This window comes from Sycon ciliatum, chromosome 1 (assembly GCF_964019385.1).
Source record: "Sycon ciliatum chromosome 1, ocSycCili1.1, whole genome shotgun sequence".
Classification (NCBI taxonomy): Eukaryota; Metazoa; Porifera; class Calcarea; order Leucosolenida; family Sycettidae; genus Sycon; species Sycon ciliatum.
Window position 1 is genome coordinate 70,097,401 of NC_088643.1, and position 23,731 is coordinate 70,121,131.

General features: G+C 48.5%; 2 protein-coding genes across 2 annotated transcripts; both read left to right on the forward strand.

Annotated features, from left to right (window-relative positions):
• The first annotated feature begins 1,155 nt into the window (after positions 1-1,155).
• Positions 1,156-17,574, forward strand: LOC135805179 (calpain-B-like). The gene is made up of 18 exons (XM_065319181.1): positions 1,156-1,538; positions 4,753-5,093; positions 5,304-5,472; positions 5,867-6,048; positions 6,517-6,594; positions 6,970-7,058; positions 7,365-7,609; positions 8,270-8,475; positions 9,348-9,378; positions 10,140-10,208; positions 10,406-10,463; positions 10,849-10,885; positions 13,487-13,508; positions 14,129-14,197; positions 14,650-14,728; positions 15,043-15,159; positions 15,747-15,802; positions 16,659-17,574. Exons 1-18 carry the CDS (start codon positions 1,368-1,370, stop codon positions 16,683-16,685), a joined length of 2,046 nt encoding a protein of 681 aa, XP_065175253.1. The 5' UTR covers positions 1,156-1,367; the 3' UTR covers positions 16,686-17,574.
• A 1,823-nt stretch (positions 17,575-19,397) lies between these two features.
• LOC135805180 (SH3 domain-binding glutamic acid-rich-like protein 3) lies at positions 19,398-22,251 on the forward strand. Its single transcript, XM_065319182.1, has 3 exons — positions 19,398-19,567; positions 19,654-19,821; positions 21,959-22,251. Exons 1-3 carry the CDS (start codon positions 19,526-19,528, stop codon positions 22,019-22,021), a joined length of 273 nt encoding a protein of 90 aa, XP_065175254.1. The 5' UTR covers positions 19,398-19,525; the 3' UTR covers positions 22,022-22,251.
• The last annotated feature ends 1,480 nt before the right edge of the window (positions 22,252-23,731 follow it).

Here is a 23,731-nt window from a genome sequence, read left to right on the forward strand (position 1 = left end):
CCTGTGACCGGCGCTGACTCGCCCGTTAACGCTCTTCCAAAGTATGTTTTTGTCTTTTTGCTGACGCATCCTATCACCTATTCGGCAACTAACGTCCAGTATAATTGCATTTCCTCCTCGTCTCCCTATTTCTTTCCAAAAAATCTCCCTATACATCAGGGAGTCGTATACATAATACGACGAATATTGTGGCGAGCTGTTTGTGGCCGGCTGTGTTTGATGGTACGGTACGGGACAGATACGGGATGGCGCCAGCAAATATTGTGGCCAACTGTCTGGTTTGTAACCAACTGTGTTTGATGGTACGGTACGGTACGGGACAGATACGGGATAGTGCCAGGCGTGACACAAACAAACAAACAAACACCAAATTAAAGCCGCGTGTGGACCCTGGCTAGCGCCAGACGTCACCATGGTCACTGAAGTAACGTCTTTTGCATAGCTACGGGAATAACGTGCATCTTAACCTCTCTAATCGCATTGTTTTCAACACACGAGCCAAATAACGTGAGCTGAACTTTCGCGTCACCATGGTCACGTCAGAAATAATGTGGTGTTATATTTTCGCCATGCATCAAGCCTCGAGCCTCATCAAGGTGTATGCTATCTACCATGATTTACTGTGGCACGTGAATGCAGCACTTGTCTTGCCATACTGGTAGATCTAGTACTAGTACTCGTACCGTCTTACTACATCAGTACAGTCATGTAGTAGATTGAGAGACTGTCTCAGTGTCTGTGCTGCAGGAAGGGCCTTGCCCATTGGCAGAGAACTGAAGAACCCTTTTCTACCGCGAGTAGATCAGGTGAGGTAGATCTACACAGACTACAGAGTACAGTGTTCCCAGCACCTACTGACCTACTCCTAGTATACTATAGACTATTGCTAGGTAGCTTTTCCCCTTCGCTCACTACATTTTTTTGTAAGTCTCAGTTCGCTGCCTACTACTAGTACTAGTACTACTCGTAGATCTACTCGTAGGTCTACTGATGTGGCCTTTGTATGTCATACCATCCACACAGCACCACTGCATGCATGTTCTAAAACTGGCAGCTGAGTGACGGGTGTGTCCCTGCATCTATCTATCCGTTATCTCATTCTGCACAGGGCGCATACATCAGCACATGTCATGCACATACAACTGAAGCACTTCTCGCGTTTCTGCCGATGCATCGATGAAGGGTGCGTGCTAGCGAGCGACCGATGTGATTGACGGTCTCAAGGGATCTCTTCTGCCATCGGGCGAGTAAGCGAGTCGAAAGAATCTTTACTACTAGATCTTGTTTACATGCACTGCCAAACAGGATACTCCTTGTGACCTACCTTTCATTGAACTGCCGTAGTAAGGTCGCGAAAGTCCGCTATAATGGGAGACTTCGAGCCCCTTCCGCCGTCCGAACCGAGGAAGTTTGAGCGCCTGCGCTCGCAATGTTTGATCAAGGGCAAGCTGTTCGAGGATCCCGACTTCCCTGCAACCGACAAGTCGCTTTTCTTCAGCCAGAAGCCTCCTGCTAATTTTGTCTGGAAAAGACCACACGTAAGTGGCTACTGCGCGCTTGTTGCCACTGCACTGTTGGCTTTCTGAACGCCCACCGAGTACTAATGATTATGTATGGAAATATGCCGGAGACTCGATCGGGGGCCCTCCCAGGATTGTTTTCGTTTTCATTCAGTGCACAGAATTTACAAAAAGACCTGGCAAGTTGCCAGTGATATATTAGCAGAAGAAGCGGGCCGAGCAGAGGAAGCTGGAGCATGTTTTGTTTTCCAAGGGCACGCCCTGGCTCTCTGCTCTGCCAGCGTGGCACTGGGTGGCTTTACAGGTCGGCTTCTGGTCGATTGCAATGATGGCATGTTCACAAAATAACATAATAGCACGATCACTCATTTTACTCACTGCCCTTGCTCAATCTAGCCTTCTACAGTTCTAGGCCCAGTTCACTCAGTGATTGTAGTAGTAGTACAGTGAACGTACATGTATCTACTTACTACAATCATTTACTCTTGAATACTGGAATTATTTAGATCTACTTGTGTGCACTGTCAGCCAGTTACAGGTGTGCTCTCGATATAACAACTCTCACTTGTACATAAACCTCGCTAGTAAGTAAAAAAATCAAATCCCGCGCCGAAACAGCATCACTCCCATACAAATTTTGTTCTACACAACATAATCCTACTTCACACTTGCCACGTGATCGTTGCCACGGTTTGAGCCAATCAGAGCGCTCACAGGCAGGGCATGAACCTCTGATCATGCCCTGCCATTCAGGCCCTAGGGCTTGAATGGCACCGTAGGAGAACATGAATGATCACGTGATGGGTATACTCGCACATGGAGAGACTTACCTGATCAAGGTGGAACAACTCAAGAGAGAAAGAAAAAGCCTGACATCCGGTCCATGTCTGATACATGCGGTGGCATTCAGGCCCTTGACCAATCAGCACGTCCCGAGAGCGTGTGGAGGTGAAACTGAACACGCCGGCATGAAGGTATAAAAGGAAGAAACCTCTAGGGGTGGTGGTCGGGGACGTGGAGGATTCAGCTTGTGAGTCACAAGTTCAGGTCGGTACGCTCGAGGGCTTTGTTGATTCAGGCCCGAGAGCGGCCCAAGGCTGAAGGCCGCGGGCCGCTCGAGGGCCTGAATCAACAAAGCCCGAGAGCGTACCGACCTGAAACTTCACCTTGCTTGAGATGAAACTTCACCTTGCTTGAGTTGAAACTTCACCTTGCTTGACATGAAACTTTTAAAGAACGAAACTTCAGAACGAAACTTCAGCCGGAGCGCACGGAGGTGGAACTTCAGCTTGTGAGTTTCTGCCATTGTTGTGCAACGAGTGCCATAAAGGACTTGAGAACTTGGGCAGGCAGGCACTCGGTGTTTCTAGTTGATGTATTTCAAGTTCGATTTATGCAGATTAGTGCAGTACAGTGGCTTTGTTTGCGCTGCTAGCATGCTGCGGGTGCGTTGTAGGTGCACTTGCACGTGCACGTTCTGCTGAGGAGAGCGTTCTGGCTTTCGCTTGTGCTGTCGTGCGTGGGTGGCAGTGTGAAACACAATCAGACATGGATGTCAGGGCAGGTATCGTTGATTCCGGCCCTCGAGCGGGCCTGAATCAACGATACTGCCCTGACATCCATGTCTGATTCTATACATAACATAAACCTCGACATAACACATGCTACGGCGCGGTCCCCGACGTGCGCACTCTCGATACAACATAAATTCACGTGCACGGTACGATCAAGCGGTAGCTAGCTGTAGCTAGGCAGTTTAGTCTTACATAACGACTTATTACATAAACCTCGGCATAACGCACCCTGTGGCGCAGTCCCCGACGTGCGCACTCTCGATACAACGTAGATTCACGTGCGCGGTACGATCAAGCTGTAGCCGTAGCTAGCCAGTTTAGTCCTATTGTGCATATATTCTGCGGCATTGATGGTATCTGATGTCGATGGTGGTACAGTGTGTATATGTTTGCACGGTTAAACCCGCCTTGTAATACCCTTCATTTTGAGGTACATCTTGGTTTTCTGCATAACATAACTCTCGATATAACATAATTTGTGCGTGGTCCCAGAGATTATGTTATATGGAGAGTAGACCTGTACCTACATGTACTTGTACCGTAAAGTACAGTTGATCCGCCCCCTCTCCGCCCCCAGTCGATGTTCTGCCTGTGAAGCGACTTCGGCGTATACTGTGAGACATGTTATTATAACGAGTCGCAAATTATTATTTAGCGATTGTCCAAAAAGGACCAAAATTCATAGGTTAACGAGAAGATATGTTAACGATCCTGCAGTATTCCGCCAGTATCCAAACACAACATATATGAAGCCATACGGCCTAAATGGATCTTATTATAACGAAGAAATGTCATCCGTTAAAACGTTAGATTTACTTCCTCGTTATATATACATGTCTTACAGTACAACGAAATACGATGTTGAACCGACGCATGCACTACTGTGCACAAGACGTGCCAGTGCAGGTTGAAAATGTGCACAATCCAGCACATTGAGTCTGATCTTCCACTTTGTTGTACATCGCACTGCACTTGACAGCCTTGATCTAATTCCCCCCTCCCACCGAAACCCGGCTGGGAAGCGACGTGGGGGGGGGGGGGGATCAACGGTACTTTACGGTAGTGGATCTACTATGGTCTAAACTGATCCTGCTGCTGCTGCTTTCCATCCTGAAACTACTTACTTGAAAGGAAAGATGATGAGGAAACTGGAGCCTGTGGCTGTAAGCATTACCGTGAAATGCAAGTAACGTTCGTGAGTTCTTCAGCAGTTCATGTCACAAGGCCGTCTACTGTTGCAGCATCCAGTCATGGGCTCAGTCTCAGTGTAGACTGTAGGTCAGTAGCGCAGTGCACAGCCGTTGCCCAACGCTAACTTGAAAGGTACAGCGCTGTGTCGGAAGGCGGAAACTAACAACGCATTGCCCACGCGCTAAGAATGCTGCTTTCGGCAGTGCATATAGTGATATTGGTCTCCAGCATACTGCTGCCAGGTTGTAGACCAACCACACATGCACACCTCATGTCCAATTGTACACATCAAGACTGTAATGTGTAGGCGTAGAACACTGAACGGCCACTGTCCTGACTTTGGTACTCTCTGTGTCTGGTGACTCCCTTAGGAGCCAGTTGTGTACATACTAGTAACAGCTATCCCAGACATTATTCTACTGTATTAACCATGGTTACCACTATGCACTGTTTGCCGGTCTTTGTAGGAGATCTGCAAGCCGCTGAACAAGACGCCTAGCCTGTTCGTGGACGGCGGCAGTCGGTTTGACGTGTCACAGGGCATGCTGGGCGACTGCTGGCTTGTGGCATCCATCTCATCACTGGCACTCTACCCAAGGCTCCTGCACCGCGTGGTTCCCGAGGACCAGGGCTTCTCTGATAGCGAGAAGTACGCCGGCCTGTTCCACTTCTACTTCTGGCGGTTTGGTCGCTTCCAGGAGGTTGTCATTGATGATCGGCTGCCGACCTACAATGGCAAGCTTGTGTTCATGCATTCGGAGGAGGTCAATGAGTTCTGGAGCGCCCTCTTCGAGAAGGCGTATGCTAAGTAAGTCAAACTTGTGACATGTGTGTGGCAGTTTTCGCTTTTAACTGGCAGCGCCATGGAAACTGTACATCTAATGTTCTCCATTATCAGCGAGTTTTAGATGTGAGAGGCTTGCATGTGAATATCAATCACAAGTGACTAATGGCAAAGCGTGTCACTGACTGTTGCATGTGGTCTGTTTATATCACATTCACTCGATTCCACGGTCAGGTTGCATGGTTCGTACGAAGCACTGAAGGGCGGCAAAGCAGCCGAGGCCATGGTGGACTTTACTGGCGGTGTGACCGAGGCTTACAAGCTCAGCGAAGCTCCCAAGGACCTCTTCAAGATCATGATGAAGGCGTGCAAGCGTAGCTCTATGATGAGTTGTTCCATTGCTGTAAGTTACTGTAGCGCAGTACAGCTTGCAAAAGGGCCGCTGGCTTGTATACGGCTGTACTACGGTGTGCATGGCATGGCTGATCATAGTCATGAATGCAGGTGCGGGCAGCACTACACCAGTGCAGTACATCTTTTTGGGAACAGTCACCATGCATGCAAGTAAACGACATGTTCCCCGGAAATACCATTTTGTTTCAATGAGTGACTGTTCTGCCGCATCTAGAACTACCCTAATAGCTTCATATTGTTTTTGCTGTGCAGATACTGCATAGCGGGTCAAGTCCATGAGCTACGTACTAATCATGGTTCCACACGCCCTTGGCACTTACTCAATGGTCACCGGCATTCAATTTGATATTTTTTCTATGGAAATCCATATCATTGATCTCCAGGCTACAACCAAAGCCCAGATGGAGGCAAAGATGGACAACGGGCTCATCCAAGGTCATGCCTACTCACTGACCGACGTGCGCAAGATCAAAGTGAAAGGACTGGGCAACGCCGAGGTTGAGCTGGTGCGCGTCCGAAACCCATGGGGCAACGAGCGCGAGTGGAGTGGAGCGTGGAGCGACAGGTGAGGCATCACTGGAGTGCTATTATCTATGCTGTCACGCGGGGGGGGGGGGGGACATGGGGATGCAACTTGCCAGTAGTATGTAGGATATACCGACCTCCCTGTCTAGTCTAAGGGATTAGCATGGCATGGTGCCCACTACCGTGACCGGTGAAGTAATCTTTTGGTTTTTCAGATGCTTGTCAGAATAGCAGCGTTTTTTTTTTGGCCTATGGCAAGATGCATATTCTATCCTCCATGTCCTCTGACAAGATGAAAACGTACACGAGCCTACTGTCTGAGTCAGCTATCTACTTCGGAGTGAGAACAGGAAGCAGCCACCGTCACACAATAGATAGTTGACCAGTCGGTGACTGCACCTGACATTCCCTGTTCAATCGGATGGGTCCCAGCACGCATACTAGTAGTCTGCACTCGGGAGCTGTATGGCGAGACATGCGTGCATTTGCCTTGTTCTTCGTTGTGCAGTTCATCGGAATGGAAAATGATACCAGAATCTGACAGGAAGGAGATTGGTCTCGAGTTTGAAGATGATGGAGAATCCTGGTGAGAATGTCCATCTATTTCTTCAATATTACCGTATCTATTGTGCATAGCTAAGGTGGTGAATGAACTGGAGTGGCAGTAACCGTTGCACGTATCCGCAGTGAACTGCTGTGCCATGGATGTTGCACTTATCACTGCTGTGGCGTGAATGTTGCATTCATCCGCACTCACTAGACTGTACAGCACAGCACAGCACAGGTAAGAAACTACACACGGTAGTGAGTGAATTACATGAGTTTTAAACTGATATTGTCCCTCATCCCCCGGCTCTGCAGCATATCTGTACTGCCATAATAATAAATGATGGGAATGATGATAATGTGTTGTGATAATGTGTTGTGCTCTTTGCCTCGTATTGTTGGTCTTGCCGACTAGGATGAGCTTTGACGACTTCTCGAAGCACTTCACCGACCTTGAGATCTGCAACTTGAGCCTGGAAAGTCTGGAGGATGATGGTGGACAAAGTATGTGCACATCACATTTTAACCTACTTATGCTGTGCTGTGCAGATTTCTTCCGTGCAAAGCCCGTGGAATTCAAGTGATCATTTATATACATGACGAGTCGAATGTTCAGGTACCGTGTTCTTCAAAATACTTTCCAGTTAAGATCCACGTGACATAGCTGCTATGGTTTTGTGGTGCTGATATGCTACTAGTACACGGATTGAGTTGTCGGCTGTGAACGTTTGATCATACAGTTGCTCCTGCTTGTTATCCAGGGAAAGGTGATGTCACCATGAGTCGTGGCCTGCTGTGTTCTCCTTTCAGAGCTGTCGTACCGCGAGTCCGCTGCGAGCGGTGCATGGAAGGGGAAATCGTGCGGTGGCTGCAGGAACAACGACTCATTCTGTGACAATCCGCAGTTCTTCTTTGAGGTGGACGACCCGGATGATCCGGATGATCCCAACGACGATGACAAGTGCTCCGTCCTGGTTGCACTGATGCAGAAGAACCGCCGAGAGAAGAAACATCTCGGCGTGGAAGACCTCTGCATTGGCTTCTCACTGTACAAAGTATGTGATATGGGATCACGTTGGGTAATCTTACATGTACATCCACTCCGATCCTTGGTAGCGACCCAATCTGGTACCATTGGCACATGAAACATGTCACGTTTTATGACACAGACTTACTGCATAGTTGGCAATGGACATTCTTACAGGGCTGAAGCCACCTTCTTCAAGTTGAGGTGATCAATTGATGGCCATGGTCACCCAACCACCCCTACTCTACCTGTATCACTGACCCGCATGTCTTGGGAGCTGAACCTCGGAGCTGTTGCACATCTATCACAATACCATGCAGGACATCCATGTTGGTTCCAACTCAACCCCTGCCGCGGTCTCTGGGGGTCACATGATCTTGGCCATGTTGGTTCAACTTTCCACACCGGCCCTAATCAATTTCTACACCGATCTAGCCGTTGTCATGGCAATGATGTGAAGCCTCTCTATTGTGCCATCCTAGCTATGCTATAAGTAGCATTCAGATTGGTGTCCTGTGTCAGGCTGTGTGGAGCTGTAAGCATGTGTACTTAGTCATGTCTGTAGCAATAAGCCAAATGAAGCTTACTGCATGTAGAATGCCTTGCCAGGATGGGTATGGAATGTTCATTGCTCATCATCGCTACTTTCTCTTTCCTCTGTGCGTGTAATGTTACTGCTTGATTGTAGCTGGATGACACGGATGCAAAGAAACTTGACAAGGACTATTTTGACTACCACCGCAGCCTTGCAACGTCTGGCGTGTTCACCAATGCACGCGAGGTGCACGCGCGCCTGGAGTTGGAGGAGGGTCGCTACTGTGTGGTGCCGTGCACGTTCAATGCCAAAGAGGAGGGAGAGTTCCTCCTGCGCATGTACACCGAGAAACCAACAAAGTATGTAGTGCTCCGAGTCGGGATTATGACGTGCATACGCCATTTGACTATTGCATACGCCATTTGACTATTGCATACGCCATGTGGCTATTGCATACGCCATGTGACTATTGCATACGCCATGTGACTATTGCATACGCCATGTGACTATTGCATACGCCATGTGACTATTGCATACGCCATGTGACTATTGCATACGCCATGTGGCTAGTGTTCGACTTTAAATCCGGTTATACATTGCTATGCTCTGGTCTGCTATTGCTTGACTTATTACTACTTACATGTACTTAAGCAAAGCTCCCAGTGTGCCAGCGGTGGCTTGCTGGTGTTCTACCCAGCCATGCCAATATCACCGTCTACTTCCAATGAACGTGCCGTAGCTCCACTAGTCTACTCATAATGCTGTTCTTGAGCAGCGAAGTCCAAGTCCAAGCAGCACTACCAGACGTGAAAGGTGCCCTTACCTCTGTTGCAAAAGAAGGATCCATGAGCCGGGATTCAAACCCAACACCCATGTCGTTCCGGGAGAGTGCCCTACCGATTAGGCTACCGGGGATCACACACACACACACACACGCACACACACACACACACACACACACACACACACACACACACACACACACACACACACATACACACACACACACACACACACACACACACACATACACACACACACACGTGACTCATTCTTGCTACACCTCTGCTGCCAGTAGTCTTGGTTAGTGCATGGTTTTGCAGGCAGTGATAGCATTCCACAGGGATGTCATTGGCACAATCAGGTACATCTCCGAGCTGTGTGTGATCTGTGCGAGTACAGACTCAGTGTCTTACCAGTGTTGTTTCTATTCTTGTGTTTCTGTGCGTAGGGAGATGCCTACTGATCCGGACCAAGAAGAGGTATGGCTGGGTGCTACGTGTCCTGACATGTTCTCTGCAGTGCTGGCGGAGTCCAGTTCCGTAGTGTGTTAAACCTGGGCTCGCGCACACGCGCACACACACACACACATGCATGCACGCACACACACACACACACACACACACACACACACACACACACACACACACACACACACGCACACACACACACACTTCCGTTTCCACACGCCCATCGCTAAAGCGATGATAGCGAACACTTGAAGCTATGTTAGACATAGCAACTTGTGCTGGGGTTACACCAGTCAACAGCTTGCAAGGCAAACACGTACACGTCCACACTTTATTCGTTTAGCCATCCTGCCATCCGAGGCTGCCTCCTTGCTATCTTATTATATAATTCAGTGGTTGATATCGCCCATTTGGGATGTGAAGTAAAACAGAACAGCAACAGTGGTGATAGCGATGACAATGCCAATGATGTCGCTTAAAGCGACTGCAGAAGTAGCAACAACAATACAATGTAGTATTACATACACATTACCAACACATGAAGTTGTGTTATCTTGTGCGATGTGCCTGGTATAATCAGGCATGGTGGTGGCCTGGCACGAGCGAAACTTCTCTAAGCAGCTGGTTGTGTTTCTCCGGCAACACAATTGTAAGCCAGTGGTAGTGCGGATGTGTTTCTCCGGCAACACAATTAAGCCAGTGGTAGTGCGGATGTGCGAACTTTACTTTTACTTCTTCTTGCGTTTGGCGGCTGTCTTTACTGTGCACTACAGGAGAAAGCCGCTGCTGCCCAGGCACAGCGTGAAAACACCAAGGGGATGTTCAAGCGCTTGGCTGGAGCTGTGAGTGTAACCTGTCTCCGTACTACTTTGTCACACAGTGTGCTTGTGTCTCCTACCACTAGTACCAGTGGTGAAGTCATGAAGTCGCCCTCTGTGCCTCCTGAATGCCATGATCATAACAAAGCTCTAGTAAACACTTGCTGCCGATGGGCGGTCGTTCAGTTTTGTATGGTGTTGTGTTGTATCTCTCATGACAGGATGGTGTAGTGGATGGTCTGGAACTTCAGGACATCCTTACGCATGCACTGCGCAAAGGTAAGCTTTGTAGCGGTGCAAGTAGAGGTTGGGTGTCATTGGAAAGAGCCGTTGATCTTGGGGCAATGCATACACCATGAGTCCCTGCGACCTTTTTTTTCTCTGTGTTTCAAGTTTTCTCTATGGGTGCATGTCTTTCTGCCATGGTGTCATTGATGCTGGCACTTGCCAGTAGTGGAGCAGACAGGTGGACAAGGATTGTGCATTCGAGGGCCTTGCTAAATGCTAATTCTAATTGCTAGCAGTTTTTTTGGTAGCCCCCTCCCATATCTGTGTTACCCGTGAGCACTCTGAACTGAATATTCCCGGACACGGGTGACAGTGGCGTGTGACGAAGGTTTGTTCCCTGAAACTCTTTATGCTTGCGCGTTGTCCATGCATTCAGAGCTTGGAGGTGGAACATTCAGCCTTGAGACTTGCCGGTAGGTTCACTGTTCGCTAAAGACCTACGAAGGGAGCTACTACATTGTACAATTACATGCATGTACATGTGCTGCTACCAGGACCCAGTAAACAGAAGAGAAGAGTGTGTTAACATGCACTTTTTGAGTCCATGGGATACCTCCTGTGTGTTATGTCATGGTTATGTTGGCATGAGCATGCCGGGGATATCATGTGACTCAAGCTGTACAGTCGTGTACTTGTACTACAGTACTGTCAGGCACCGGACAATGGAGCGCCGGAGAACGCACTGGCTAGAATTTCACCAAACACAGAATTCCTATAGCAACTCAACTGTGCATTGACTTTGTACATGAAAATAACAACGGGCTAGGCTACGAGGCTGACCCGCAGTTCCTCGGGGCTAGGCTACGAGGCTGACCCGCAGTTCCTCGGGGCTAGGCTACGAGGCTGACCCGCAGTTCCTCGGGGCTAGGCTACGAGGCTGACCCGCAGTTCCTCGGGGCTAGGCTACGAGGCTGACCCGCAGTTCCTCGGGGCTAGGCTACGAGGCTGACCCGCAGTTCCTCGGGGCTAGGCTACGAGGCTGACCCGCAGTTCCTCGGGGCTAGGCTACGAGGCTGACCCGCAGTTCCTCGGGGCTAGGCTACGAGGCTGACCCGCAGTTCCTCGGGGCTAGGCTACGAGGCTGACTAGCAGTTCCTCGGGGCTAGGCTACGAGGCTGACCCGCAGTTCCTCGGGGCTAGGCTACGAGGCTGACCCGCAGTTCCTCGGCGCCCGACAACAGTGTACTGTAGTATTTGTATTTCAGGTATACAGTAAAACCTGGTTTAAGCGACCACCCAACGGTGCAAGTAAAACCTGGTTTCAGCGACCACCCAACGGTGCAAGTAAAACCTGGTTTAAGCGACCACCCAACGGTGCAAGTAAAACCTGGTTTAAGCGACCACCCAACGGTGCAAGTAAAACCTGGTTTAAGCGACCACCCAACGGTGCAAGTAAAACCTGGTTTAAGCGACCACCCAACGGTGCAAGTAAAACCTGGTTTAAGCGACCACCCAACGGTGCAAGTAAAACCTGGTTTAAGCGACCACCCAACGGTGCAAGTAAAACCTGGTTTCAGCGACCACCCAACGGTGCAAGTAAAACCTGGTTTAAGCGACCACCCAACGGTGCAAGTAAAACCTGGTTTAAGCGACCACCCAACGGTGCAAGTAAAACCTGGTTTAAGCGACCACCCAACGGTGCAAGTAAAACCTGGTTTAAGCGACCACCCAACGGTGCAAGTAAAACCTGGTTTAAGCGACCACCCAACGGTGCAAGTAAAACCTGGTTTAAGCGACCACCCAACGGTGCAAGTAAAACCTGGTTCAAGCGACCACCCAACGGTGCAAGTAAAACCTGGTTGAAGCGACCACCCAACGGTGCAAGTAAAACCTGGTTTAAGCGACCACCCAACGGTGCAAGTAAAACCTGGTTTAAGCGACCACCCAACGGTGCAAGTAAAACCTGGTTTAAGCGACCACCCAACGGTGCAAGTAAAACCTGGTTTAAGCGACCACCCAACGGTGCAAGTAAAACCTGGTATAAGCGACCACCCAACGGTGCAAGTAAAACCTGGTTTAAGCGACCACCCAACGGTGCAAGTAAAACCTGGTTTAAGCGACCACCCAACGGTGCAAGTAAAACCTGGTTTAAGCGACCACCCAACGGTGCAAGTAAAACCTGGTTTAAGCGACCACCCAACGGTGCAAGTAAAACCTGGTTTAAGCGACCACCCAACGGTGCAAGTAAAACCTGGTATAAGCGACCACCCAACGGTGCAAGTAAAACCTGGTTTAAGCGACCACCCAACGGTGCAAGTAAAACCTGGTTTAAGCGACCACCCAACGGTGCAAGTAAAACCTGGTTTAAGCGACCACCCAACGGTGCAAGTAAAACCTGGTTTAAGCGACCACCCAACGGTGCAAGTAAAACCTGGTTTAAGCGACCACCCAACGGTGCAAGTAAAACCTGGTTCAAGCGACCACCCAACGGTGCAAGTAAAACCTGGTTGAAGCGACCACCCAACGGTGCAAGTAAAACCTGGTTTAAGCGACCACCCAACGGTGCAAGTAAAACCTGGTTTAAGCGACCACCCAACGGTGCAAGTAAAACCTGGTTTAAGCGACCACCCAACGGTGCAAGTAAAACCTGGTTTAAGCGACCACCCAACGGTGCAAGTAAAACCTGGTATAAGCGACCACCCAACGGTGCAAGTAAAACCTGGTTTAAGCGACCACCCAACGGTGCAAGTAAAACCTGGTTTAAGCGACCACCCAACGGTGCAAGTAAAACCTGGTTTAAGCGACCACCCAACGGTGCAAGTAAAACCTGGTTTAAGCGACCACCCAACGGTGCAAGTAAAAGCGGTTGTTAGAGCCAGGTGGTCTTTAGAACCAGGTCCCACAGTGTCTGTGTAGAACTGTCAGTGCATGGAAAAATGGTCGTTAATTAAGAGCAGGTGGTCGCTAAACACAGAGGTCGCTTACACCAGGTTTTACTGTAGCATTGAAACTTGATTGAATACATTGGTCGATCTCTCTCCTGTGTGCTTGTGTGTGGGTTTGTGCTCATGTAGGTCAATCATTGCAATCACGGATGTATCCTTGCAGTCACACAGTCTTTGGACACTGTTATGTTCAACGCTGCCATACTACTTGAAGTGCATGCCTTGGCCCCAACAGCTCCGGCATGCATTCAGGGTTTGGTTCAACATGATGGTTAATTGTCATGATAAGGAGATGTAGGCCATGGAAAATGGCGTCTGAGTGCATCGATCGTATGCAGGAGGGGGGCCTCAATGCTGAGCAAGGTCCTGAGATTACCCTGAGTGATTATGAAGTTGTGAGTTTGTCAGTGAGTTTGTCAGTGAGTGTGATTTGAATCAGTGAAGGTTAATTAAGTAGGATCATAGTGGCTAGTGTTGATCCCCAGCGTATTCTAGCTGTCACGTGCCTGTGTCTACCCTGCTCCCATCAAGTGACAGCAGAGGGACAAGTGATTTGCAGCAGCTCCGGGTTTCTTTCCTCGTACACTCCACTTCGTGTCTCGAGCACTTTTATTAACATTTCTGTGACTTCGAAGTACAGCAACAAATCCCGCATCTGAGTACATGTACCTAATGTCACAGAGCTTCATGTTGTTTGATGGGCACAGCTGCCTGTTTTCTACTAGCCTGGTGACATTATCCTTGACAGACGATGGCCCTCTACGGCTCTAGGCGAACAAATCCGGTGCCTTGGACTATGAAGAGTTCCAGGATGTGTTGGACCTGCTGATGAAGTGGAGGGTAAGCATTACTAGTTAGTCAAAATCAGGCCAAAAGTCACCACATGCAGGACATGCACCACCCATGCAGGGCATGCACCAGCAGAACATGCCCTACCCATGCAGGGCATGTCCCACCCATGCGGGACATGCCCCACCCATGAGGGGCATGCATCACCCGGCCATGCAGGACATGCCCCACCCATATATGACATGCTCTACCCAAGCAGGATATGTCCCACCCATGCAGGACCGTATGATACCCCAGGGCCACCCCTGCAGGACATGCACCGGTGGTGCAGCACACCAACACACTTCTTCTGCTTATTTGTATCCTTCTTTTGAATGGGCTCGCTTGCATTTCACTGCTATACACGGTTCAAACTGTTGCTATTCCTAACCTTGCATGTAGCTACTGTTTGCAACATAGCCTCTGTTCTGAGCTTTGCATGGGCCGTGCTATTTCGTGTGCAGACCTCGTTCCAGAAGTTTGACCGCACGCAGAAGGGCTACATCATGAAGCGGGATCTCGGAGATGCTCTTTACACCATGGGTACGTTGGGCTGTGCGTTTAATACCAGTACTAGCTTTTGGGCTGTGTGGTCGTTGCACTACTGCATTGTATAACCACTGATCTGTGCAGTGAACATGGCTCGGTGCATGGCTCGGTGCATGGCTCGGTGCATGGCTCGGTGCATGGCTTTATTCAGGGATTCAGACTACACTTGCAATCACTTACCTGCGCCACGCTCAGTAGTGATGATCGCACAGTAACGTCACGTTGCAAGGGTAGGTCGACTGTACTTACCCGTGCAAAGGCAATGATGAGAAATACATTGCTTTTGCTCGGACTGCTGCCTCCCCCAGGTCTGCCTAAGCTATCTACCATCACGCTGGGTACCCTGGTGAGGCGCTTCTCCAAGGACGGGAAGCTGTTCATCGACGACTATGTTCTGTGCAGCATCCGTGTGAAGGGAATGTACCGTAAGTGATCTGACAATGACGGCGGTGGAGATAGTCTCCCGGAGTGATTCTACAGTGGCATGTTTATTCTGTTTCAGTAGCTGTTAGCCGGTATTGGGTTTTTCCCCTTGCCGCTCAGTGGGCCAGTCCAGCTTGTTTCCTGTGGTGATCCGCTGTCATGGACTTTTAATCGAACTGTGGGTCAAAACCAGCACGGCCGATTGGCGACCAATAGTTTTGCTGGTTCACTCAGTATCGTTACGAAGTTTTCTTTTTAGTTTCTGTGCTTGGCTATAGGTGAGCTGTAGGCACTGGGTGTCCCATGGTTACAGCGATTCCTGCGACGAACCCTAGCTGCATGGAGAACGGCGCATAACAGTGTGGTTTGTTCATTGCTGCCACTGTAGTCTGTTCATGTGGGGTTTATACTTGCCTGATCGCCACTCGTTGACTGTCTGGCACTAGACGTTGTAATTGCCGGACACTGTAGACCAAGACAAAGCCTGCTCCAAATATGAGTGCATGTTGCGGCATGTTGACTGCAAGTGCATGTTGCGGCATGCCCAGCGAGCACCGGTTTGGTACTCTGTTTTTGGGTGACTGTACAGAACGCTTTGAAGCGCACAAGACGGCAAGTGGCAAAGCTAGCTTTGGATTGGATGAAGTGAGTACCACTCGGATCTGTTTTACCCAGTGATGCACAACACCGCCCGGCAGTTCTGGTCTGTTTCACCCAGTGATGCACAACACCGCCCGGCAGTTCTGGTCTGTTTCACCCAGTGACGCATGTTGTAGTAGTACAGTAGTCTGCACTGTGCACACATCCCGTACGTACGTGCCCTCATTATGCATGCACACACACACACACACACACACACACACACACACACACACACACACACACACACACACACACACACACACACACACACACACACATCTCTTGTGTGCTTCTTTATACACTACTCTGGATGGGAAATAAAGGGTTCTTCTTGACAACACAACAATGCACAGCGCAAGTACCTGTACTGGTCTGTTTCTCCTAATCCCGCAATACACCATACCAACAGCACTGTGTAGTGTGTTTGCCTGTACCTGGGTACCTGGGTACCTGGGTACCTGGGTAGTCAAGTCACAAACATTTTCTTGGATACTAATGATTCTGCACCGCCCATCGTTATCAGACATATGACTAGCGTGCTATGAGTGTGATGAAGCTCTGCTTGCAGCCTTGCATCCATATCATCACAAACCTTCACACAGTTGGCTGGTGCCTTCTAGGCTTCTAGAGACTTTGATCAGTGCATGCATGGGCTCCGCTTACAACAGTACAATGTGCATGTACTCATACAGTCACAGGTGGCAAGTGCCCCCCCCCCCCCCCCCGTAAGCACTCCCACAAACCGAGTTTTCATTGGGCGTACATGTGTGTGTGTGCGTGTGTGCATGTGTGTGCACTCGCATATACACGTCTGTATGTATGTGCCTATGTTTGTGTATGTGTTGTGCTATCTCCACAGTTCCTCCAGCTCACTTTGGATTCATAATCGGAGGTAACCGCAGAACATGGCGTCTTAGAAGCAAACAGTATCTCTGCATTGTGGAAATGGTTATGCCTCAATGCCATGGTTTCAGCCCAGCTACATGTGGGTGTCTCAAAAAGCTGCATTAGCAGCAGATGTGTTTATGTGTTGTGCTAGCGCCCATAGTAGTGGTTTCTGAATTTCATACTGGATCCATCAATGCTCTCAACATGTCAAAGATACTGTTGTAGTCCCGGCTCCTATATAGTTGGTGATGGCCATCTAGTTGCCTCACCTTCGCAATGGCTTCGCCCAACATAGTGCATGTAACATCTTAGTCTTATCGCCTTTAGATATTGCAGCAGCCACCTCTGCTGCTGCTGCTGCGGCTGCTTCTGCTGATGCTTGGCCAGCTAACTGACAGTGGCTGCCATCACCATCTGCGGCATTGCATTTGTACTCTGTATTGGAAGTACGGTGCATCAAGAATGGTAACTGCTACGCACACCGCTGGTACTCGTTGTGTGGCGCGGCAGCAACCAGTCGAAATATCTGCCTCATATGCAGTGTTTCTTCTGTGCATGCTCTTTCTGATCGCGTTAACACGCGTGTTGCCGCTGAGCATGCCAAGCAGCTCATCGATCATTGCCATGCTATGCCGCCGGCTAGCCCCTGCCACACTAGAGTCTACTTCAGTACTGTACTGCTCTGTGTACATCCGACTAGAGTCTACTTCAGTACTGTACTGCTCTCTGTGCACATCCGACTAGAGTCTAGAGTCTACTGAACTTTGGCTGTGCACTGTAGCTTCCAGCAATCCTACACCATCTAGATTGGAGTAAGTTCTATTTTCGTACAAATGAATTATACTGCACACAGTCTTAGTCTGGGTTCAATCCTTTATTAGTCCTGACCAGCTGCGTTACAGTGTGCTGTGCTTGCTGTGGTGGCCCTGGCTAGTACATGCTCCTTCAGGAACCTACCCACCCCATCGTCAACAGGGCCAGGACCCCTGGGGGAAGGGGGCAGGGGTCAGAATGATTTTGATGGATAATGCTCTGGGGGGGGGGTATCGTTGATCAGTGCCAATGCCGGAATATTGTGCGTGTAGTAAATAATTGACTCCTCTTGTTTTGTTGTGAGGTGTGGTCCATAATGCATGGTGATTGGGTGTTCCTTGGGCAACATGTGAGCCACCGTGGCACTGCCGGGTCATGGTTGTGATGATCTGTTGGCCTATCTGTCCCATACGGCCATGTGTAGCCGTAGTGCCACCCCCCCCCCCTCCCCCCCTCCCCCCCCCCAGATGTGGTCAACACTTCCAACAGGCATACATCATACATCATTGTAAAGCCGGACTCTACGTAGGCGTTGTTGTGCTAGTAACTACTACTACTACTACTACTACACTGTCTACAGCTGTAGTATAATAGAACTGTGTTCACGCTTCATGATTGGCACAATCAAGAATACCGGTACATGTACATACATGTACATGTACATGCATTGTACTGATGTAGCTGGGTTGTTTGGAGGGGCTGGGCCTGAGTACAAAGTCTTGGCAAGCTTAGTGCTGGCAAAACACCATGAACACAATAGTAGTACTAGTAGTAGTCTACTGAGTCTGTACACTCTACTCCAGACTCCATGATCCAGTATGATGCATGTACATGGTAGCACTGAGAATACATGACGTAATACTCTTTCTTTATGTACCGCGCATCTAATGTATGCGTACTTATTGCGTAGGGTACTCCTCGTCAATGATGGACATAGGATAAAATCTAGACGCATTTTGCCTGTGCAAGTTATGTTTTTCTGAATCTATGGTAATGAATGGGTCCATTTGTCAACATATTATAATCCAGCATGCAACTAATAGTAGAGGGCATACACGGAATACCCAATTATGAGCCAATTGTGCGTAATTCTGACAATTGAGATCGCTACATTTGAAATAAAGTATAGGACGTATCAGGGACGACCATTGGGACGCACAGTGACAAAAGGATACCACAGGCACTAGTTGCATGCATAAACAGCACCAGGGTATACCGGTAATCATGGTAATCATCTACATGTATTTCGCGAGTTCGCATCGAGTTCGCATCGACACGCGATGCGACGCGATCTGCGACGGACGCGTGCGATGCGAACTCGCGAAATACCATTCACAGAAGAAGTCAGTGATGCGACAAAATCTTGCTGATTTGGCTACGTCACCATGATATTCGCGCGGTTTGATACAACTTGTACAAATTTATAGGCAACTCTTGAACCTTTGTACAACTTTGCTGTAGAAAAGGTCAAAATCGTACCCCAAATCGCTTGTCGCATCGCATCGCAAAAGTTGAGCCAAGCTCAACTTCTGCGATGGCCCAGTTGCGGCAGTTGCGTGGGGTGCGACAAGGCTGCGATTTGGGGTTTTCCCGGTTTCGCGCCTGTCGCATCGCGTGTCGCATCGCAAAAAAGCTTCTGTGAATCCCAGTCCTTCGCGCATATATGCATGAACCGGCGCGGCCGAGTTCATCCGTTGCCACACAACGCCACGCACGTGCACGCATACGAGCATAGCTTAGCGAGAGCTGGCGAGAGTCGTATTTTTACAACTCACATGACTTGTTCAAGTAGTTGTGACTTCGACTTTGTCTGTCGTAGCGTTTGTTGACTGGCAAGACTCGAGTCGTAGTCGTAGATCTACTAGTAGTACTAGTACTAGTAGATGCTCGTAGACCTACGATCGTGGGACGTGGATGCAGAGCCACTAAAAAATACAGCGAGACCTGCTTCTCCGTCACTCGCCTGTTTCTTTGCTTCACCGAACTACGTGGTATTTCGTTCTCCGCTGTTTTCAATCAACAACCATGATTAGCTACTACTACTCCTCCGTTTCCAGTAACCTGGAGGTACGTTATGCTCTTCTATGGTGGCTGGTATTCGTCGCGATGCTATTTCAAGTAAGTTTTTTGAATTGACCTCTTACTTCTTCCAGATCAAGAAACACCAGCAAAAAATCGAGATGATTTTGGACTCCAAGAAGATTGAGTACAAGAAGATAGACATTGCAGCTGATCCTAATGCCAAGGACAGAATGCGTGAGCTGATGGGTGATGCCAAGGCACTGCCACCCCAGCTCTTCAACGGTGACACCTACTGTGGTGTAAGTCTTCTGAGTGAACTTTTCAAACTTTTATGGCCGAGTGTGTGCACAGCGTGTATTGGAGTGACCAACTGTGTTCGGGTGGATGGGAGAGGTCTTTGCTTTAGAGAAAACCGGCCGGTCTTCGCCTTACTGCCTGGTGCTGGTGACGAAGTCTTTATACCGGTATCTTTGTAATGGGGCGACCTGGTGAAGAAGACAGGAATGAAACGACCTAAGGTTACTGCGTGGGTTGTTCCTTTTGACCCCACGTACGTGAATACACGTGCCGTACGTGTATGTCATGACAATTTCACGTCAACGTTTCGCTTCCTCTTCTGATGGAACCACTGGGTTTGTTCGTCGTTCGAGTATGTGCCTCAAGGGTGATATTATTTGAATAGAAAAAGCACCTCAGCCTCCTCTTTTTCACCAGTCTTGGCTCCTGCGATTTGCGAATGAGTCATTGTACATGGTACATGTACCTTTCCTTGCATTGTTAAAACGTGAACTCTGAGAAAGCAAAGTGCCACCCCAGCAGATCTGCTGTGTGTGTGTGTGCGTGGTACATGTATGTGTGCTCGTGTGTGTGTGTGTTCGCGTGTCCTTGTGTGTATAAGTCTCGTGGTAGTTGAAATTGTTCAGACTGTGGTAAATTTTGTCAGGTTTTCGAAGACAAATTCGGAACGAGGCTCATCATGTTTGGGGTCAGCAGGTCACGGCCGCGATCCCGAGTTGCACTAGGCCACGGTTTGTGTAGAGCTTTCACGTCTGGGATCGAAATGATACGCATCTCGTTTCGGGTATTTTGGTCTCATGGCGTCTCCCTGGGCACATAGATGTGTGTTCGTTGGGGGAGGAAGAGCATGGTGCATGGATAATGAGAATGTGTGACCAACACTCACTTAATGGGATGCGTGAAACAGGGTTCTGTAAGTCAACAAAATCAATATTTGGCACAAATTTATTTTCGGCTATTTTCGGCCTGGCCATGTTTAGCCGAAATTTTGTTTTGCAAGGTTCAGTGTGACAGCAGTGTATACAGGCGGCAGCAGTACCGGCCGAACATTTGATGCAACCGAAATGGATTTTAGCCCTGGGAGGCTGACATTTGAATGGGCCGAAATGGGTTTTAGCCCTGGGAGGCTGACATTTGAATTGGCCGAACATTTTGTAGACAGTGTACAATGGCACCAAGACTTCAAGAGCGAATCTACGACTACACCATACAAAACCAGTTCATGTCGATGTCATTTTTTGTACACCTAAGTCAAGTGTGAATTCAAGTCTGCTGGAAAAGCAGTGAGTCTGGTTTGTAAATGTAAATGGTAATAAAATAAAGAAGCTGGATGTACATAGCTTCTCATACTTTGAACTGCATCTAATGAGAATGACTAGCAGGACCTGGCGCAGTGGGACAGGAACCTAAGGAAGATTGACAGCATCCAGGATGTTATAACAAAGTCCTTGTAGACACTGACTCCTTCTCCAGCAACAGAATGCAGTCATGTGACTCCCCATTCCCTGATGCCTTCCTCACTTTCTCTGTCAACGGGTCTACATTGATTCATCATCACCTTCCTTGACATCCTCTCCCTCCTCCTTTGTGCCAGCACCACAGCAGAAGTTAGTTGTTGCTACTGCTCTGTCACAGCCGGCAGCTGGGCGCCTATGATGTGCACTTCTCCTCTGTGTTGTTGCTTTTTTGAATTGACTGGTGGTCCCTGGCTGCGGTAGTGCATGAGCAGCAACCGCTGTGGCGTTATTAGCCCAAATGAAGAGGATGTCAAGGCGAGGTGCAGATGGAGCAAGAAAAGGATTTGTTCACAGTGGCAGTGCTGAAGTGACGACTGCGATGGAAGTGCGCGCAGGAATACCATGCAGGATAACATTAGTGTATTTTCGTCGATAAAGATTGGATTTTCAGTACAAACACTTTTTCCAGGAAATCTGGTGTGTGCTAATTCAACTCGGATGGTGAGCCAATTAAATTATGGTGAAAAAGGAGAAGGAAAAAATGTTACGATATCATAGTCATAACGCGTAACATTTTTCCTTCTCCTTTTTCACCAGAGTCTGTGCTGTTCGGATAGATACCCGTCGAGCCTTTGACTGTAATGTCTCTTGTCTTGTGCTCTCTTTCCTGTGCTGTGCGTAGAACTTCGAGGCCTTCGAAGAAGCATTGGAGTGTGAAAGTCTGTCAGAATTTCTGAAGCTGTGAGCCGTGCCAGAACTAGTATTGGACTATTGTGTATAAGAAATGCCCCATCCAGACAGTTAACATTATCTACTACTTTCCTACGTACGCTATCAGTGTATGTGTATGATGGCAATGAAGAAGAAAAATGATGATGATTGTAATCTTACTACCACATTAGCCACGATTTGTATTCTTTTAGTTTCCTTTCTCCTTTTCTTGAACAAGAAAAACTAGCTGGAGGTAGCGTTTCATCTCTTCTCCTCTGACTGGAGTTTTGTGCATGATGCATTGGAGTCACGCACCAGGGAACATAGAGTATGAATGAACTCAACCCAGAAGGATAAGAATTTTCCAGGCCAGTGATCATCCGGGTGTTGAGTATAACTTGCAAGAGGGTTCAACTCCAGGATGTCCGCAAAGTTCCAACTTCGACGTCACGTGTACTACTCACTCAGTTCACGTGTGGTTTCTGACTTGCCCCAGTGATCCGATCTTGTACATGCGTGTACAGAAACATACATGCATACATACATACATACATACATACATACATACATACATACTTTTTTTCTTCTTTTTATACATACATACTGTTGTGAATTCCAGCAGAAATCCAAGAGAGCTCGATACCGGGAAGGTAGAGCCGTGACACACTAGTCAGAACAACAGATGGCCTGATCAGGCCATCTGTTGTTCTGACTAGTGTGTACATACATACATACATACCGTATTTTCCGGGGTATAAGCCGCACCCCCCCCCCCCCCCCCTTTGTGAGGCAAAATATTGACTAAAAGTTGGTATTCGGAGTATAAGCCGCACCCACAAACCAAGACTTTTCACACTCATTGACAAGTGGCCTTTCTACAAGTTTATTATGGTTATGGAGCTAAATACCATGTTAGATCAGATTATGAAAAATAGAGTCCCCGTATACGCGTACCGTAAGGTGTAGCCTGCGCACTAAAACTAGTAAAAGTGCCGGGATAGCAACACAGGTGCGAAGCTGAGTCGAATGACATGTCACATGACGTCAGCATGCATACTAATGTATGCTAAGCATTCATTCGCGCAAGCATATTCGGTGTATAAGCCGCAGGGGCGATTTTTAGCGGAAAAAGTGCGGCTTATACCCCGGAAAATACGGTACATGTACAGTACTGCCGGTCGTCGAAGAACGGGGGGGGGGGGGTTGGCTTCGTAGCCTGTCGTTTTTATTTTCATGTGCTAGTTACTTCAGTCTATGCATAGTTGAGTCACGGTGTATGCATCGCTGTTGGTATGCTGTGTTTGAAATTCTAGCCTGTTCGTTCTTCACCGCCCAACAGTGCTGTAAGACTTGATACTTGACCATGGACGTGTGAAAACACATTCTGACATTGCTTGGTAGCATCAAGAGTACATAACCCCCTGCTGGTAGCATGTATAAAGCGTGCATTCCCCATGAAGAAAAAAAGTGACTGCTTTTTGGAACAACGCTGCTTCGGGCACTAACTGTTAGCATAACTTTGTGATTGTGTACTTTGACTTGAGTTTGTGACAAAAGGAATCGGTGCCGTTTCGGTCCCACTCAGTTTCATTATTGCTTGATTCCTCAGAGCTCAATTTACAAGAACTGACATGTTGATCGAATCCACAAAGTTGTTTCTTGTGGAAGTTTGCGCTCACTATTCAATTTGCACCTCGACAGAATGCATTAACCATGCCATCATACCGACACTTTACAGGGACTG